The sequence below is a fragment of the Macaca thibetana genome, chromosome 19 (assembly GCF_024542745.1).
Source record: "Macaca thibetana thibetana isolate TM-01 chromosome 19, ASM2454274v1, whole genome shotgun sequence".
NCBI classification, from domain to species: Eukaryota; Metazoa; Chordata; class Mammalia; order Primates; family Cercopithecidae; genus Macaca; species Macaca thibetana.
Genome location: NC_065596.1, coordinates 710,403 through 730,603, shown reverse-complemented (window position 1 = coordinate 730,603; position 20,201 = coordinate 710,403). Strand labels below are relative to the sequence as shown.

At 35.3% G+C, this 20,201-nt stretch overlaps 2 protein-coding genes across 2 annotated transcripts in view; one reads left to right on the top strand and one right to left on the bottom strand.

Annotated features, from left to right (window-relative positions):
* LOC126942223 (zinc finger protein 724) overlaps positions 1-20,201 on the top strand; it is a 715,842-nt gene that overhangs the window by 492,431 nt on the left and 203,210 nt on the right. The gene's annotated exons all lie outside the window — the stretch shown is intronic.
* Positions 16,058-20,201, bottom strand: part of LOC126942190 (zinc finger protein 726-like) — a 97,455-nt gene continuing 93,311 nt past the window's right edge. The window contains 2 exon segments of the mRNA XM_050769492.1: positions 16,058-17,604; positions 17,607-19,274. Of these exon segments, the coding sequence (XP_050625449.1) occupies positions 16,790-17,604; positions 17,607-19,274 (2,483 nt within the window). The 3' untranslated portion in view covers positions 16,058-16,789.

Genomic DNA, 20,201 nt, shown 5'->3' with positions numbered 1-20,201 from the left:
ATTCAAGTGGCTATAGACGGATCTGCTAAGAAGACATTTTATTCTGTTGCAATTTAGCAAAGTATTTGAGTACATCCTGAAGTTGTCTTTTGATTTTTAGAATGGCAGTGCTGTTTTTCAAGATCCCAAAGTCAGAAGCAGCCATGGGGCAAATCTCAGCAGCACATATGGAAATCACACACAGTGAATCCATCCCTCACCCTGAACAAATTGTTCACATCCCAGACTGCACGTTAAAAATCACTTGGGGCAAGGCAGAGACGGGTGGGGTGGTGTTAAAAAATCCCCTCAACACAGGTTGCCTCACCCTAATTAAATCAGAATTGCTTGAGTTGAACCTGAGCAACAGTGTGATTTTAATCTGTATAGGTGATGACAGAGTGCAGCCAAGCTTAAATGCCACCACTGTAAATTAACATTTTTTGGTGACCTAATTGTAAATTATTTCTCAAATGAATGTAAAAATGTTTGCTGCTAAGTCATGGCCTTTTAGTCTAACCAGTATTACTAAACTATTCTTCTTCACTGAACCAATCTTGCTGTTGGTTTTGTGCCTTAATCAACCCAGTTCCATATATACTGAGTACCCACTGAGCAAGGCACTGTGCTAGGTGCCTTGGCATTGGCAATCATTGCTGTGAGGGAAATTTTTCTGGAAAAAACAAACAACAACAAAAAAAATTGCATTCTCTTAAAATAAAAAACATACCATGAACCAGACTGAGGTAAAAATAAAAAGACCTACAGTTTCACTCAAGGGGTAGGGCTGTAATACTCCCCTTTGTTGGGGTCCGCGTGTTTCCTAAACAAAGGAATGAACACACAAGACAACACAGGACAAGACATACATGGCGGCCGCGCTGAACGGCACACTCTGCTTTATTTTATCCAGCCGTTTGTAGAATGTTGCCAAATCTTATGACACAGAGAGTGTCATAAGAGAACACAGCACACAGGTGAGACAGTGTTTCTCGAATGCACACCCAGGCAGCAGTAAAGATTGTCCTTCTCCCACATAAATACATCCCACTGTCGAGGTTCTGAATATCACACAAAGAGGCTGTCAAAAGTTAGAGAATTGACTCTCATATGTGGATCTGGTCCACAGGTGGGTTGGTGACCCCCAGACCAAGATTCAGCACACATGTGAGGCTGTGACTGCACTGAAAGGACAAGTCTGCAGAATACATTGTGGCTCGCTTGCAAAAATTCTGTCAACCATTGAGACTGTGACTCACACACTTAGATCCAACATCCAAGGCTGGCCACGGCGGCTCACGTCTGTAATTCCAGCACTTTGAAAGGGTGAGGTGGGCGGATCACTGGAGGTCAGGAGTTCAAGACCATCCTGGCCAATGTGGCGAAACCCCGTCTCTACTAAAGATACAAAAATTAGCCAGGTGTGGTGGCAGGCGCCTGTAATCCCAGCTACTCTGGAGGCTGAGACAGGAGAATCTCTTGGACCCGGGAAGTGGAGGTTGTAGTGAACTGAGATCACGCCATTGCACCCCAGCCTGGGGACAAGAGTAAGACTTCATCTCAAACAAACAAAAACAAACAAATAAATAAATAGATCCAACATCCAGCAGGTGTTGACTCTCATGCCTAGAACCTGGGCACATATGGAATTTCTAACCTCATCCTTGGACTTTCCTGCAGGTGTGATTGTAAGTTGAATCCCTGAAAAGACCAATAACAGGGTCTGAAATTGAGGCAGTAATTAATAGCCTACCAATCAAAAAAAGTCCAGGACCAGACGGATTCACAGCCAAATACTTCCAGAGGTACAAAATGGTACCATTCCCTCTGAAACTATTCCAATCAATAGAAAAAGAGGGAATCCTCCCTAACTCATTTTATGAGGCCAACATCATCCTGATACCAAAGCCTGGCAGAGGCACAACAAAAAAAGAGAATTTTAGACCAATATCCCTGATGAACATCGATACAAAAATCCTCAATAAAATACTGGCAAACCGAACCCAGCAGCACATCAGAAGTCTTATCCACCATGATCAAGTAGGCTTCATCGATCCCTGAAATGTAAGGCTGGTTCAATATATGCAAATCAGTAAACGTAATCCAGCATATAAACAGAACCAAAGAGAAAAACCACATGATTATCTCAATAGATGCAGAAAAGGCCTTTGACAAAATTCAACAGCCCTTCATGCTAAAAACTCTCAATAACTTTGACATTGATGTAACGTATTTCAAAATAATAAGAGCTATTTATGACAAACCTACAGCCAATATCATACTCAATGGGCAAAAACTGGAAGCATTCCCTTTGAAAACTGGCACAAGACAGGGATGCCCTCTCAGCACTCCTATTCAACATAGTGTTGGAAGTTCTGGCCAGGGCAATCAGCCAGGAGAAAAAAAAAAGGAGTATTCAGTTAGGAAAAGAGGAAGTTAAATTGTCCCTGTTTGCAGATGACATGATTGTATATTTAGAAAACCCCATCGTCTCAGCCCAAAATCTCCTTAAGCTGATAAGCAACTTCAGCAGAGTATCAGGATACAAAATCAATGTGCAAAAATTGCAAGCTTTCTTACAGACTAGTATCAGAGAAACAGAGCCAAGTCATGAGTGAACTCCCATTCACAATTGCTTCAAATAGAATAAAATACCTAGGAATCCAATTTACAAGGGATGTGAAGGACCTCTTCAAGGAGAACTACAAACCACTGCTCAATGAAATAAAAGAAGACACAAACAAATGGAAGAATATTCCATGCTCATGTATCAATATCATGAAAATGGCCATACTGCACAAGGTAATTTATAGATTCAATGCTATCCCCATTAAGCTACAAATGATTTTCTTCACAGAATTGGAAAAAACTACTTTAAAGTTCATATGGAACCAAAAAAGAGCCCGTATTGCCAAGACAATCCTAAGCCAAAAGAACAAAGCTGGAAGCATCACAATACCTGACTTCAAACTATACTACAAGGCTACAGTAACCAAAACAGCATGGTGCTGGTACCAAAACAGAGACATAGAACAGTGGAACAGAACAGAACCCTCAGAAATAATACCACACATCTACAACCATCTGATCTTTGACAAACCTGACAAAAACAAGAAATGGGGAAAGGATTCCCTATTTAATAAATGGTGCTGGGAATACTGGCTAGCCATAAGTAGAAAGCTGATACTGGATCCCTTCCTTATGCCTTATACAAAAATTAATTCAAGATGGACTGGAGACTTAAATGTTAGACCTAAAACCATAAAAAGCCTAGAAGAAAACCTAGGTAATACCATTCAGGACATAGGCATGGGCAAGGACTTCATGTCTAAAACACCAAAAGCAATGGCAACAAAAGCCACAATTGACAAATGGGATCTAATTAAAGAGCTTCTGCACAGCAAAAAAAAAAAAACAAACAAAAAAAAAAAAAAAAAAAAAAACTACCATCAGAGTGAACAGGCAACCTACAGAATAGGAGAAAAATTTTGCAATCTACTCATCTGACAAAGGGATAATATCCAGAACCTACAAAGAATTCAAACAAATTTACAAGAAAAAAACAAACAACCCCATAAAAAAGTGGGCAAAGGATATGAGCAGACACTTCTCAAAAGAAGACATTTATGCAGCCAACAGACACATGAAAAAATGCTCATCATCCCTAGCCATCAGAGAAAAGGAAATCAAAATCACAAAGAGATACCATCTCACACCAGTTAGAATGACAATCATTAAAAAGTCAGGAAACAACAGGTGCTGGAGAGGATGTGGAGAAATAGGAACACTTTTTCACTGTCGGTGGGACTGTAAACTAGTTCAACCATTGGGGAAGACAGTGTGGTGATTCCTCAAGGATCTAGAACTAGAAATACCATTTGACCCAGCCATCCCATTACTGGGTATATACACAAAGGATTATAAATCATGCTGCTATAAAGACACATGCACACGTATGTTTATTGCAGCACTATTCACAATGGCAAGACTTGGAACCAACACAAATGTCCATCAATGACAGACTGGATTAAGAAAATGTGGCACATATACACTATGGAATACTATGTAGCCATAAAAAAGAATGAGTTCATTCCTTTGTAAAGACATGGATGCAGTTGGAAACCATCATTCTCAGCAAACTATCACAAAAACAGAAAACCATACACTGCATGTTCTCACTCATAGATGGGAATTGAACAATGAGAACACTTGGACACAGGAAGGGGAACATCACACACCAGGGCCTGTCGTGGGGTGGGGAGAGGGGGGAGGGATAGCATTAGGAGACATACCTAATGTAAATGATGAGTTAATGGGTGCAGCACACCAACATGGCACATGTATACATATGTAACAAATCTGCACGTTGTGCACATGTACCCTAGAACATAAAGTATAATTAAAAAAGAAAAAATAATAAAATATAAAATGCATAACATAAATACTGCTCAATAGAATAAAAATGATGGAGTTGACCACAAAGGACAGCCAATGCTGTATTATAGCAATACAGAAAAATATATATCTACTGTCAGAAGAAGGTAACTTGAAGGATTTGAGAGATGTTCTCTAAGAATGTAAAAATATTTTCAGTTTTAGATTCTGTAATAAACGTTTCTTAAGCATTTTTAATTTTCAAAAAAATTTGAGTGCATTCCTTGTCAGCTTAGTTTTCCTGAAGAATTTAAATATAATAGAGTAAAATAATACCTATTAAAAATAACTTTTCTGGTAACAGAGAAGTTTAATTTTTAGATTAAAAAAGTAAAATTTTACAAAATTATATGCAGACCAATTTAATCAGAAGCTACTTTGTGACAACTGTGAGAAATGACACAAAGATTCAACTTTTATGTCAGCTGGGAGAGAAAATGATTACTAAGGGCTAGAAAATTGTTTTCACTAATCAATGTTGATTTTTATTGTTATTTTGTCTCAAATTATGTTAATAACAAAGTAATGGCCTTGATCCAAAACAATTTTTAAAAACTTATATAGTATAAAATTAAAATGTTTCTAGAAATAAAAAAAGAGATATATAAATAAATAAGAAAAGAAAAAAAGTGGATTACTCACAATAGCTAAGGTATGAAATCAACCTAAGTGTCCATCAACAGGTGAATGAATTTTAAAAAGTGATATATTTACACAAGGGAATGCTATTTATTTCTTAAAAAGAAAGAAGTCTTGGAGGTGGGCTCAGCAGTCTGTGCCTTAGCAAGCCTTGCAGATATTCTGATGCAACCAAAGTTTGAGGGACACTGCAAAGGATAGTGTCCATATGATTGCTGGGTCACCCCACCTATCCTGAAAGTGAGGAACATCCCGAGTGAGACCAGTTAGCATATTGTAGCTCTTTCTCCAGCCACAACCAGAAAGTCTTTGCTTCCCCTTTGCCTTCCACCACGATGGGAAGTTTCCTGAAGCCTCTGTAGCTGTGCAAAACTAGAAAAAGATGCACACCCAAAAGCCTCATTTGAAACTTCCAGACAGAAACCAAGCATTTGGAAAGTCTCTTTGGACAGTTTTAAACACAATTGCAGAAAAGAAAGCAACCTTACTCAGTGAGATGATGATGAGAATGAAGACTTTTATGATGATCTACTTCCACTTAATAGTGACTTTACAATCCTTAACACTGCACTCAGCTACCAAGCCAATGAATAAGATTGTGCATCACAGTTGAAATCTGTTCTCCACTCCTTTTGTAGTTGTTCTGAATTGGGTACCAGAAGTCAATTGTCTCATTATTAACATAGCTTCTAAACTGATTCATTTTTGTGACACATAATGACTGTTAGTTGAGTTCTAGTTGTATGTTAAAAAATGCTGATAAAAAATATTTCTACAGAGACGACAGTCAATTAAAATTAACTGTGAGTTATGCTAGGAGCTATACTTAATTCACTTAGACTTTATTTGGTCATTTAAAAAATATATTTCAAAGAAGAAAAATTTTTTTAAAAAGTCTTTTTATTTTCAACAACATTGATGAACCTGGAAGACATTAGGTTAAGTGAAATAAGCCAGCACACACACAAAATAATAAAAAATTATCTCATTTCTATGTAGAGTATTAAAAAATTCAAACTCACTCCAGGTGTGAAGTGGCGGCCTTGTGTGTGATCTTTCTGCCCTCCCCAAGTTTGTGTTTTCGACATTAAAGTCTACTTCTTAACTAAAAGTTTTAAATTGGAAAATAAAAAAAACTCAAACTCATAAAAGCAAAGAGTAGAATGATGATTGCCTGAAGCTGGAGGTGGAGGAGATGTTGGTCAAAAGTAATGAGTCTTTCCTACATCTCTTACCTTAACAAATAAGTTATTCTTCTCTTTTTTAAATCACCAGGGAATTGAATTATTTCCTGAAGAATTACAACTGAAAGAATAACATATTTATTAAAGCAATGAAGGTTGTATACTGAAATTTCAGAGGCTTTGCAAAATAATATATATTCTGCTCAAATCACCATTTCCTTTTTTTTTTTCTGATTAAGAGGACTTTTTCATGGTCTTTCAGGGATTATATTTTGGTTCACCTTCTATCTGCATTCTCTTTCTTCAGCCAATTGATTAAAAAAGAGATGCAGAGAAGACACATTTTCTTCTCATCCACACATCAGTTTCACTTGCTATTAGTCAAGGTGATTTGAGCTGAGAATAGCAGTTTTCTATAATGAAAGCAACTTCTCAGAAATAAACAATGCTCGGAAACAAAACTATAAATCTTTCAACAAAAGCTAACGTATTTTAAGCAAAATAAGTATATGCAGCAATAATAAAATGCTTGTGGTAGAATGGATTTATTTTATTTCTATTGAATTCAGATAAGATTTTACCAAAAGCTAGCAAATATAGAGCAGAAAAAAGAATATATTTCTGAAACAAGAATATTGTAAATGAAGGTAATTTGTCAATAGAAATAAGAATATGACCTCATGTTAATAGTCTCATCTACAGTTGTACAACACCAAATGCTATTTTTTATTATAAACTGTATTTCATATAAGTATTCAATTTATATCATCCTCTTTCACTATTTCAATGCCTTCTCCACTTTGTATCAGTAGAAAACAGGTCAGCTGCTTCCAAGAAAGCAGCAGGCAATGCTCTTCTTACTTTGATGATGACGAAGAGCACTTGTTTCGGTGATAAACCTGGTTGATTTTTTGTATTTAGTAGACAATGGTTTCACCTTGTTGGCCAGGTTGGTCTCAAACTCCTGACCTCAGGTGATCCATCCTCTTCAGCCTCCCAAAGGACTGAGATGACAGGCGTGAGCCACCACACTTGGCCCAGATTTATTCTTTTAGTCTGAAGTTGTCTTGGCTATTTGAACTCTTTAATTCTTTTGTATATATATTTAGAATAGTTTTTCTAATTCTATAAAAAAGCGTCATGGATAGTCTTGATAAAAACAGCACATAATCTGTAGGTTGCTTTAGACAGAATGACCATTTTAACTATATTATTTGAATCCATGAGCATCCAGTATTTTTCTATTTATTTGCATTCTCTCTCATTTCTTTCAGCATTGCAGTTCTTTGTAGAGATATTTTACCCCCTTGACTTAATGTATTTCTAGGTAATTTTTTTGTGTGTGGCTATTGTAAATAGAGCTCTTTTTTAAATTTTGTTCTCAGTTTATTATTGGCATATAAAATTCTATGTATTTGTGTTGATTTTGTATTCTGAGATTTTTTTTTGAAGTCTTTAGGCTTAGGAGTCTTTTGGTGAAATCCTTAAAGTATTCTAGGTAGAGAAATATATCATCAATAAAGATAATTTGACTTCCTTTGCTATTTGGATTCCTTTTATTTTTCTGGCTAGGACTCCATTACTATGTTCAGTAGGACTGTTTAGGATGGATATTCTCATCTTATTTTTATTCTTATGGAGAATGCATCTACTTTTTGCTTTTTTAGTATGTTTGTTAAGGATTTGTCATAGATGACTCTCATTCTTTTGAGGTATGTCTCATCAATCTCTAGTGTGTTGAGAATATTTTTGAGTCAATATTGGATTTTCTTGAATGCTTTCTCTGCCCCTACTGTGTTAATTAAATATTTTTTCTTTTAATTATCTTTACATGGTGAATCACACTTACTGACTTGCATATGATGAAACATCTTTGTATTTATGGAATAAAGCTCACATGATAGTAGCAAAATAACTTTGATTTGCTTTTGAATTCAGTTTGCTAGTATTTCATGGAGGATTATTGTTCACCCAGAATATTGACCTGTAGTTTCCTTTGTTATGTTTTCACTAGATTTTAGTTTCACATAATTCACTGATTTCATGCAATTAGGTTGAAATGCCACCTTGATTTTTTGGAATACTCAGTAGGATTAGGACCAGCTTACCTTTGTATATGTAGTAAAATATGGCTGTGGTTTCATATGATCCAGGGCTTTTTATGGTTAGTAGTTTTATTATTACTTATTCAATGTCATTACACATTTTACATTTTTGCTCTGTTAAAGACTTCTGTTATTTTCTGTCAATATTGGGAAGTTTTGTATATCCAGGAGTTTATCTATTTTCTCTAAATTTTCTACTTTGCATGCATGTTCACAGAAGTCTCTAAGAGATTTTTTTTTTTTTTTTTTTTTTTTTGAGACGGAGTCTCGCTTTGTAGCCCAGGCTGGAGTAGTGGCCAGATCTCAGCTCACTGCAAGCTCCGCATTTTCACGCCATTCTCTCAGCCTCCCGAGTTTACAGGCGCTGCCATGCCTGGCTATTTTTTGTATTTCTTAGTAGAGACGGGGTTTCACTTTGTTACAGGAATCTCTGACCTCATGATCCGCCCATCTCAGCCTCCCAAAGTGCTGGGATTCTGAGCCACCGCGCCCGGCCTGAAGATATTTTTAAATCTATGTATAATCAGATGTGATTTCTCATCTCTAACATTTAAATAAATGCCAAATAAGAGTTTAACAAAATTCGACATTTCTTCATAAATTTCTGAAAAAAGGAGGTATAGGACAAATGAACCTCAAGCCAATAATTGCCACATATAACACACACATACACACAAAAAGCACAGCTAATAACATACTAAACAGGGAAATCTTGTAAGCTTTTACTCTAAGAGCAGACAAAAATGCCCACTTTCTTCAGTCTTATTAAACATAGTACTAACTATCCAAGAAAGAAAAATTAGAAAATAAAAATCAAAGCACTGAGATTAGAAAAAATGTTAAATTATTCCGGTGTAATTTTTATTTCTATACATAATTTTAAGTAAATGAAAGCCTAAGACATTACTAAAAATTAGTAGGACTAATAAATGTATTAAACTTGCAGAATACAAAAGCAACATACAAGTGTCAGTAGAATTTCTATACATTGACAACTATCATTAAATGAAATTAAAGAAATTAAACACAATTGGAAAAATATTAATCATAAATTGGCGTTACTAATATTGTTAAACATCTGTATTATACAAAATGATGTACGGCTATAATGCAACCTCTACCGAAATACCAGTGACATAATTAACAAATTTTTAAAAATACATCTAAAATTTATAGGGTACCACAAAAGGCCCTGAATAGCCAAAGTAATCAAGCAATAGAAAAAGTGAAGGTATCTGACTTTGAGATATACTAAAAAGCTATAGTAAAAAAAAAAAAAGTGTGGTACCTGAATTAAAACACACAAGCGAGTAGAGAAGAAAAAGGAAACCAGAAATATATTGATGTATTTACAGCCATCTGATTTTTAAATAATGGTGGCAATTTCTTAGGGAAAAGGCAGCATCTTCAATAAATGGTGTTGAGAAACTTTATATCCACATATACAAGAATATAATAAGACCCTCAACTAATACCATATATAAATAAATTAGATACTTAAATAAAATAAAAACACAAAATAAATTAGATACTTAAAAACACAAAATAAATTAGATACTTAAATATAAGATCTAAAACTCTGAAACTACTATAAACAACATAGATTGAAAGCCCTGTAACACTGGTTGGGCAGTGACTTTTAAAATTTGACTTCAAATCCCAAGGAGCAAATTGAAAACATAGATGAATCAGATTATTTTAAATTTAAAAACTGCTGCACGGAATATAATACAATCAACAGGATGAGAAAACCAAAAAATGGAAGAAAATGTTTGCAAATCATAAATGTGATAAGGGATTAATATCAAAACTATATAACAAAATCAAATGACTATACAACAAAAAACAAATAACTATTAAAAATGAGAAAAAGGCTTAAATATTTTTCAGAAAAAGACATACACACGGCCAACAGATATATTAAAAACATGCTCAACGTCAATTATTATCAGGGAAAGGCAAGCAAAAAAAAGAACTATGAGATACCAACTCACTTCTGTTAGAAGGACTCTAAGAAGAAAAAGTGTTGGTAGAATTCTGAAGAGAAGAAAATGCTTGCACACTATTTTTGTTTGAATGTAAGTGAGGACAGCCATTATGAAAAACAAAATAGTTTTCTTAAAAAACTTAAAAATCAAACTACCATATAACAATTGCACCACTGTATATCCAAAACAAATGAAATTAGAATGAAGAAACATTTGCACTTCTAGGTTGTTTGCAGCACTCTTCACGTGTAAAATATATAAAATCAACAGTTCAACATCCAATGAGTAAATAAAGGCAATGTGGTAGATATACACAATGGAATAATATTCATCTTTAAACAACAAAAATTCTATTATTTTCAATCACATGGATTACCCTGGAGGACATTATATTAGTTGAAATAAGGGAAGCACAGAAAGATTAATGTCTCATGATTTCACTTACACATGGATTCTAAAAAAGTTAATCTCATCGATGTAGAGTAAACTGGTGACCACCAAATGCCAAGGTATTTAGAAGAAATGGGGGGATTGAAAGATGGCCTGTCAAATAATACATAATTATACTTGGATAAAAGAAATAATTTCAAGAGACTTATTGTACAGCATGATGACTATAGTTCATAATGTATTTGTATTTTTGAAAAATGTTTAAAATTTCATGTTGTCTAACCATAAAAAAATGTTAACAATATAAGATAAAGTATTAATTACCTAGTTCTAAGCATTTGACAATGTATATATATACTTCAAAATGTTGTTTAATGAAATACACATTTTATTTGTCAAGTTAAGAATAACAATGTTTCAAATACTGTCTGTCTCTTTGCTGTTTTCTCATTTGTCAGTCATAACCACAGGAACTTTGATGTTTAACAGTATGTTCTGAACCCAGCACAGTACATGGGAGAAGTCAAAGACTTTAGGACTTTTATTTTAAGCTTGGGGCACCTGAAGTTATTGGTGCTTATGGGAATAGTATGAAAGACACGAAAAGGGCAGGCTTGCTTATGCTCACATGATTGGCCACTGTGTGATCACAGTAAACTGGTTTGCATGCAAACTAACAGGAAATGTTTTAATCCAAAAGCTGCCATTATCTCCAAACGTTTTCAGAGAAAATCATCTAGGAGATCACTACAGTTAGGTGACTAAGAATATAAACTGTAGACTAAACTTCAACCACTAAAACATTTCTTTAAAAAATGAGTGATAAATTTCTCCAAATTGTAGTATCAATATAGAAAATAAGTATTATTCCAAATTTACAGCAGTTATTTTATTGTTTTGCAGTCTTTAACATTCACACTTTAAATAGAGGATTTTGCATGGAAATGTAAGTTGTTCTGTAAGTACATCCTAAATAACTAAATTTAAAATTGCTCACTATTAATTCTCTTAAAAATTTAATTTTTATATGTATGTTCTAGCAAATTACATATTTGCCACACTTTGTATAAAAGCCTAACATTTTTCTTTTACAAAGAAACACCATGATGATTTAATCCTCTCTTCGGTAGACAATGTATGTCTTTTATGTTAATTAGCCAATCTTAAAGTTATATTTATAAGCAAACTTTCCAGTCAAAACCAATTTTTCAGTGCATTAAAAAATACCAATGTCCTCCTTAAAACCTACAACATACCGTGTGAAACCACATGGCAGGAAAACAACAGTGAGAAAACTGTAGTCGTAACACAGAAAAAGAAGGTCTGTGATGCATATATGGTTTGAATGCACATAAAAGGATAAAACTTAGATAATTAGGACATGAATGAAGCATTTCTCTTTAAATTCAGCAAGATTCAGCTTTGCAGCCTGGAAAAAATGTTCTCACATGAAGAATAAATGTTATTTCTTTGCAATTGGTATTTTCCATCTCTGACTTGAAGTTACAAACTAACTTTAGCAGGAATATTTATGACTAATTATGGAGCATCTGTTATACACTGAACACCATCATGTTTGTTTGCTACATTTATATATAAAAGCATCCACATGACTTATGAAGCTTCCCTAGTACTTACTGAAACAAATTGACTCAATAAATAAAATTTACTTATGTCACTTATAAAAAGTTAAGGGAATAATTAAAGAAAAGTAAGCTTATATAGGGTTCTAGAAGCTAATGGAATGTTTTAACTAAATAAAATGTAATAATACACAAATTGTGGAATTACTTCTAAAAATAATTTTGTGTGCATGATGAAATTTTATAAAAATTATTCTTATAACTACAAATGAGCTCAGATAATAAATACTTCATAAACTATAAAAAAAAAAAAAAAAAAACAGGAAACAAAAAGATTATGGGTCTAGGCCGGGCATGGTGGCTTACACCTGTAATCCCAGCACTTTGGGAGGCTGAGATGGCTGGATCACCTGAGGTCAGGAGTTCGAGACAAACCTGGCCAACATGGTGAAACCCCATCTCTACGCAAAATGCAAAAATTAGCCAGGTGTGGTGGCACATGCCTGTAATCCAAGTTACTCGGGAGGCTGAGGCAGGAGAATCATTTGAGCCCAGGAGGCGGAGGTTGCAGTGACCCAAGACCATGCTATCGCACTCGAGCCTGGGCAACAAGAAGGAAACTTGGTCTCAGAAAAAAAAAAAAAAAAAAAGATTATGGGTCTAGAATGAGTATCATGCAAGTAAAAACAGAAAATTTGCATGGAAAGATTCTAAATCATAAGCTATAAGATAGTGTAATAAACTGAATACAAAGCAGAGTATACATTTGCTTTTAGCATTTTTGAGGATTTTTGTTTTCTAGTAAATTAGACATCTTGTTAAAATGCTTTGCTTTGTTTCAATATTGCCCTTTACTTCTGAAAACAGTTACAAACTTATACTCTACTCAAACACCCTTGCTCCTTAAACCTAAGTTATATCTTTAGACTAATAGATGTGTATATTTAACTGTATGTAAGTCAAAACTAAAACTCCATTATGTGCTCTCAGGCAGAGGCCACATGTTCAAAAAATACATAATAAAGTTTCGAAAATTATTCAGGACTCAGGAATATATTGATTTTATTTATGTTTATATATAATTTTTATGATACCATAAAAATAACCATGTAGTCAATAACAATTTAACTGTACAATTTAGAGTAACTAAGACTGTAGAATTGAATTGTTTGTAATACAAAACATAAAAGCCAGAGGTTATAGGTACCTTATCACAATGTGATTATTATACATTGTATGACTGTACCAAAATATACCATATATGACATATATACACACATATATGTACACACAAAAATATACAATATTATAAATATAAAAAAAATTAACCCACAGGAACTCAATTCTTTCACTTAGCAGTTTGGGAAAGCCAACTGAAAAAGAAGAATACTAGAAATGTTAGTCTATTATGTTACCAAATAGTGTATTGTTACCATCTTTTAAATACACCCTTGAGTAAGGTGGAATAGGTTAAAATTAGTGGCATAATAACACTTTGCTGAATGTATAACAGTGTTTAACATGTCATCAATGTTCAATTAAAAAATTAACACACAATTTAAAACTTTAAAACTGTAGTTTTATCACATAAAAGTACAATTAGTAAAATGACATACTAATTATTTTGATTTAATTTTAACTATAAGTAATGGCCGGGTGCGGTGGCTCAAGCCTGTAATCCCAGCACTTTGGGAGGCCGAGACGGGCGGATCACGAGGTCAGGAGATCGAGACCATCCTGGCTAATTGTGAAACCCCGTCTCTACTAAAAAAATACAAAAAACTAGCCGGGCGAGATGGCGGGCGCCTGTAGTCTCAGCTACTCGGGAGGCTGAGGCAGGAGAATGGCGTAAACCCGGGAGGCGGAGCTTGCAGTGAGGTGAGATCCGGCCACTGCACTCCAGCCTGGGCCACAGAGCGAGACTCCGTCTCAAAAAAAAAAAAAAAAAAAAAAAACTATAAGAATGATTTTCTCTCATAATAATGTATTAGAATATTACTTAGGGCTGGGTGCAGTGGCTAACACCTATAATCACAGCACTTTGGGAAGCCAAAGCAGGCAGATCACTTGAGGTCAAAAGTTCAAGACCAGCCTGGTCAACATGGTGAAACCTTCCTTTACTAAAACACAAAAATTAGTTGGATGTGGTCATGGGTACCTGTAATCTCAGCTACTTGGGAGGCAGAGACAGGAGCATAGCTTGAACCTGGGAGGAAGAGCTTATAATGAGCCGAGATTATGCCACTGCACTCCAGCCTGGGCAACAGAACGAGATTCCCTCTCAAAAAAAAAAAAAAAAAAAAAAAAAAGAATTTTTTTTCTCATTTTAATTTGAGACGGAATCTGGCTCTGTCGCCCAGGGCTGGAGTACAGTGGCCGGATCTCAATCACAGCACTTTGGGAAGCTCCGCCTCCCGGGTTCACGCCATTCTCCAAAAGTTCAGCCTCCCACGTAGCGGGGACTACAGGGTGAAACCTTCCTTTACTAAAACCCAAAAATTAGTTGGATGTGGTCATGTAGAGTACTGTAATCTCACTGGGCTATCCAGGATGCAGAGACTCGATCATAGCTGAACCTCATGAGCCCGTCTGCTTCCCATGAGCCGAGATTACATGCCACTGCACTCCAGCCTGGGCAACAGAACGAGATTCCCTCTCAAAAAAAAAAAAAAAAAAAAAAGAATATTACTCTGAACGCCTACCTCATACATCACTCAATTCTATAAGTTTACCACACAAATAGCTTTTCTACTTAGATTTTCATCATGCATCTTACATTTTAATGTCCTCAGTCATCCATAAGAAAGGTAATAAATAATGACCACCTAATAAAAGTCTCCCAAATCTTTGATGCAGAAAGAATTGATCACAGGCTTTTACATGTGAAAACAACAGAAACGAAGAAATAGCATGAAGTAATTAAAGAGTTGAATTCCATCAGTATTCAGTTTCCAAATAAGCTGTTTTTGTTTTTTTTTTTGTTTTTTTTTTGTCTTTTGAGACAGAGTCTCGCTCTGTCACCCAGGCTGCAATGCAGTGGCAACATCTCAGCTCACTGCAACTTCTGGCTCCCAGGTTCAAGTGATTCTCATGCCTCAGCCTCCCAAGTAGCTGGGACTACAGGTGTGCACTACCATGCTTCGCTAATATTTGTATTTCTTTTTAGTAGACATGAGGTTTCACCATGTTGGCCAGGCTGGTCTTCAACTCAGGTGATCTGCCCACCTCAGCATCCCAAAGTGTTGGCCTTACAGGTGTAAGCCACTGTGTCTGGCAAAAAAAAAAAAAATCTATATTTTCAGGACAAAAGTATACTTTAAATGAAATTATAACTCTTCAAAGATCTACTTCTTTTAAAGTTACTTACAAATAATTTTTCTTTTTATCAACTTTAGTTTTGAATTTTTTCCTATACTCAGCAATCTGAGTAAGTGTAATGTCTGAAGTTTGAGAGACAGGTATTTCTACTGTGGATTCTCTTTACTTAATTTTGGATTAAATTTTTAAAATATTTACTGTATCTGCAAAAATATATTTTAGTATAAACTTTTGTGTTTTATAATCTGTAGTTTTTTAAAAAATGTTTTTCCAAATTCATTAAATTTGCAGGGTTATTCTTCAATATAAATTCCCTGATGTTGAGCAAAGTTGGAACAACTACCTCAGGGTTTTCCTGTAGTACAAAATGTGTACAATAAAACCTGTGATACAAGTAAAGGTACTACAATCCCTCTTTATATTTGTAATGTGTTTCCTCAAAATAAATATTCTTCTGTAATTTAAGGGCTTATATTTTCTGAAAGATCTATTGACACCAATTGCACTTTTGACGCTTTTATTTAGTATGAACTCTCTGATATTGACTAAGATGTGAGAAGATATTAATGATTTTTTTTTTCCAGACAGAGTTTCCCTCTGTTGCCCAGGCTAGTATAAATGCTTTCCTTTGCAAAAAGGCATGAGCATTGGTTAAATGTTTTGCCACATTGTTCACACTAGTTTTCTCCAATATGAGTTATCTTACCTACAATCAAGTGTGACAGCCATTTAAAGGCTTTGTCACATTCTTCACATTTCTAGGATTTCTCACCAGTATGATTTCTTTTATACTCAGAAAAGTTTCAGGTGTTGCCAAAAAGCATTGTCACATCTTTCAGGTTTGTAGTTTCTCTCTAGTATGAATTAGCCTGTGTCTGTTAAGAATTGAGGATCTGTTAGAGGCTTTCCCACATTCTTCACATGTGTATGGTTTCTGTCCAGTATGAGTTGTCTTATATGTGGTAAGCCTTAAGGACTGGTTAAAGGCTTTGCCACATTCCACACAATTGTAGGAATTCCCTCCAGTATGAATTACCTTATGTTTAGTAAGGATTGAGGAAGAGTTAAAAAATCTGCCACGTTCTTCACATTTGTAGGGTTTCCCTTCTGTATAAATTCCCTTATGTTCAGTAAGGGTTGAGAACTAATTGAAAGCTTTGCCACATTTTTCACATTTCTAGGGTTTTTCCTCCCGTATGAATTCTCTTATGAGTAGTAAGGTGTGAGGATTGGTTGAACTCTTTACCACATTCTTCACATTTATAGAATTTCTTTCCAGTATGAATTTTCTTATGTTTATTGAAGACTGAGACCCAGCTAAAGGCTTTGCCACATTCTTCACATTTGTAGGGTTTCTCTCCAGCATGAATTCTCTTGTGTTCACTAAGGCTTGAGGGCCAGCTGAAGGCTTTTCCACATTCTTCACATTTGTAGGGTTTCTCTCCAGTATGAATTACCTTATGTTTAGTAAGGGTTGAGAAGTTACCATAGGCTTTGCCACATTCTTCACATTTGTAGGGTTTCTCTCCAGTATGAATTCTCTTATGTTCTGTAAGGTTTGAGGACTGGTAGAAAGCTTTGCCACATTCTTCACATTTGTAGGGTTTCTCTCCAGTATGAATTGTCTTGTGTGCAGTAAGGGTTGAGGCCTTACTAAAGGCTTTGCCACATTCTTCCCATTTGTAGGGTTTCTCTCCAGTATGAATTATCTTATGTTTAGTAAGGGCTGAGAAGTTAACATAGGCTGTGCCACATTCTTCACATTTGTAGGGTTTCTCTCCAGTATGAATTCTCTTATGTTCACTAAGTCTTCAGGACCAGATGAAGGCTTTGCCACATTCTTCACATTTGTAGGGTTTCTCTCCAGTATGAATTACCTTATGTTTAGTAAGGGTTGAGAAGTTACCATAGGCTTTGCCACATTCTTCACATTTGTAGGGTTTCTCTCTAGTATGAATTCTCTTATGTTCCGTAAGTTTTGAGACCGGTAGAAAGCTTTGCCACATTCTTCACATTTGTAGGGTTTCTCTCCAGTATGAATTCTCTTATGTTCACTAAGTCTTGAGGACCAGTTGAAGGCTTTGCCACATTCTTCACATTTGTAGGGTTTCTCTCCAGCATGAATTCTCTTATGTTCAATAAGGCTTGAGGGACAGCTGAAGGCTTTTCCACATTCTTCACATTTGTAGGGTTTCTCTCCAGTATGAATTACCTTATCTTTAGTAAGGGTTGAGAAGTTACCATAGGCTTTGCCACATTCTTCACATTTGTAGGGTTTCTCTCCAGTATGAATTCTCTTATGTACCGTAAGGTTTGCGGACCGCTGGAAAGCTTTGCCACATTCTTCACATTTGTAGGGTTTCTCTCCAGCATGAATTCTCTTATGTTCAATAAGGCTTGAGGGACAGCTGAAGGCTTTTCCACATTCTTCACATTTGTAGGGTTTCTCTCCAGTATGAATTACCTTATGTTTAGTAAGGGTTGAGAAGTTACCATAGGCTTTGCCACATTCTTCACATTTGTAGGGTTTCTCTCCAGTATGAATTCTCTTATGTTCCGTAAGGTTTGAGGACCGGTAGAAAGCTTTGCCACATTCTTCACATTTGTAGGGTTTCTCTCCAGTATGAATTCTCTTATGTTCACTAAGTTTTGAGGACCAGTTGAAAGCTTTGCCACATTCTTCACATTTGTAGGGTTTCTCTCCAGCATGACTTCTCTTATGTTCAATAAGGCTTGAGGGCCAGCTGAAGGCTTTTCCACATTCTTCACATTTGTAGGGTTTCTCTCCAGTATGAATTACCTTATGTTTAGTAAGGGTTGAGAAGTTACCATAGGCTTTGCCACATTCTTCACATTTGTAGGGTTTCTCTCCAGTATGAATTCTCTTATGTACTGTAAGGTTTGCGGACCGCTGGAAAGCTTTGCCACATTCTTCACATTTGTGGGGTTTCTCTCCAGTATGAATTCTCTTATGTTCCGTAAGACTTGAGGACCGGTTGAAAGCTTTGCCACATTCTTCACATTTGTAGGGTTTCTCTCCAGTATGAATTCTCTTATGTGTCACAAGATCTGAGGACAGGTTGAAAGCTTTGCCACATTCTTCACATTTGTAGGGTTTCTCTCCAGCATGAATTACCTTATGCTTGGTAAGGGTTGAGGCCTTACTAAAGGCTTTGCCACATTCTTCACATTTGTAAGGTTTCTCTCCAGTATGAATTCTCTTATAATAAGTAAGGGTTGAGGACCAGTTAAAGGCTTTGCCATCTTCTTCACATTTGTAGGAATTTTCTCTGGTATAAATTCTTTTATGTTGACATAGGTGTGAACGCATGCAAAATGATCTGACATATTCCTTACATTTCAAAAGCTTCTTTCTAGTATGCCTTATCTTATGTCTTTTTGAATTTGAACATTTATGAAAGACGTTTACATATTTGCCACATTGAAATACTTTGCTCTGTGTAGTTGTCAAACTCTGGTTAAGCTTATTATAACCTTTTTTGTGCACCTTACACTCATCCACATTGGTACAACCAATTTTTAACTGTAAATTCTCAGGTCCACATTTTTCACATCTTCTCAATATCACTTTTCGGAGAGAATCTTCTATGCCCTGCTCTGGACAAAGGTGTTGAGCAAAATGAGAACATATAACTGAAAAGAAATAAAAATAACAAATTAGTCCACTTATTAGACTCAGATAAATACAGTTTCCAAATCTAACCTATAAAATTATTCAAACTACATAAGTAAGATTACATTGCAATATGACACAGGCCCTAATTCTTCACAGACATATAAATGTAATGAAAACATACAGACCAAAATACATATGTGGATAATTTATACATGAGTTAAGTGTGTACAGTGTCTGAATTAAACCCAATGCAAAGAACCACATAGAAAAAAAGAAAAGTTTGTTACATTTACCCATTACAACTCTTTCTGCTCCTCAGTATTACCTAGTCCCTTCAGAAGTAAATTGTAACTTCTGGCTTTTTTTTAAAGGAAAGTAAAATATTGGCATGTACAATTTAATTTCTGTCTTCTACTGGCCTTTCCACACACTGGTTTCTGTCTCCCATGACATAAATTGCTGAAATCAATGATGGTATACTTTCATTTTGAGTCTGCTGAGACCAAAGGTAAATACACTGCAGCAGAGCACTGCAGTGCTGCAGAGACAGAACAGGTGTACCAGGTAATTACTTTTCAGGAGAAACATAATCTCTTTAAACTAAAAGTAAGCACAAAATTTCAGACAACACAAATCTGAAGAACATGTTTGACAGACCCACACAATCTCTAGTCAAGACCATTGCTTTCTGACTATGCCAGGACAAAGCTACATTAATAAATTTTGTGACAGGTAACCTTTCTAAATGTCCAAATCTCAAAGATTACATACAATCTATACAAAATAGGGCAACATAATCCCACCAAAAATATTATTAAAATTTCAGAAAGAAACCACTAAAAATTTATATACTAATTTTAAAAATGGAATAATAATGCATGAAACAGGAACACAAAAGACTATAAAAAGTTAGAAAAATGAGGATAAGAACAAAAATATCTAAA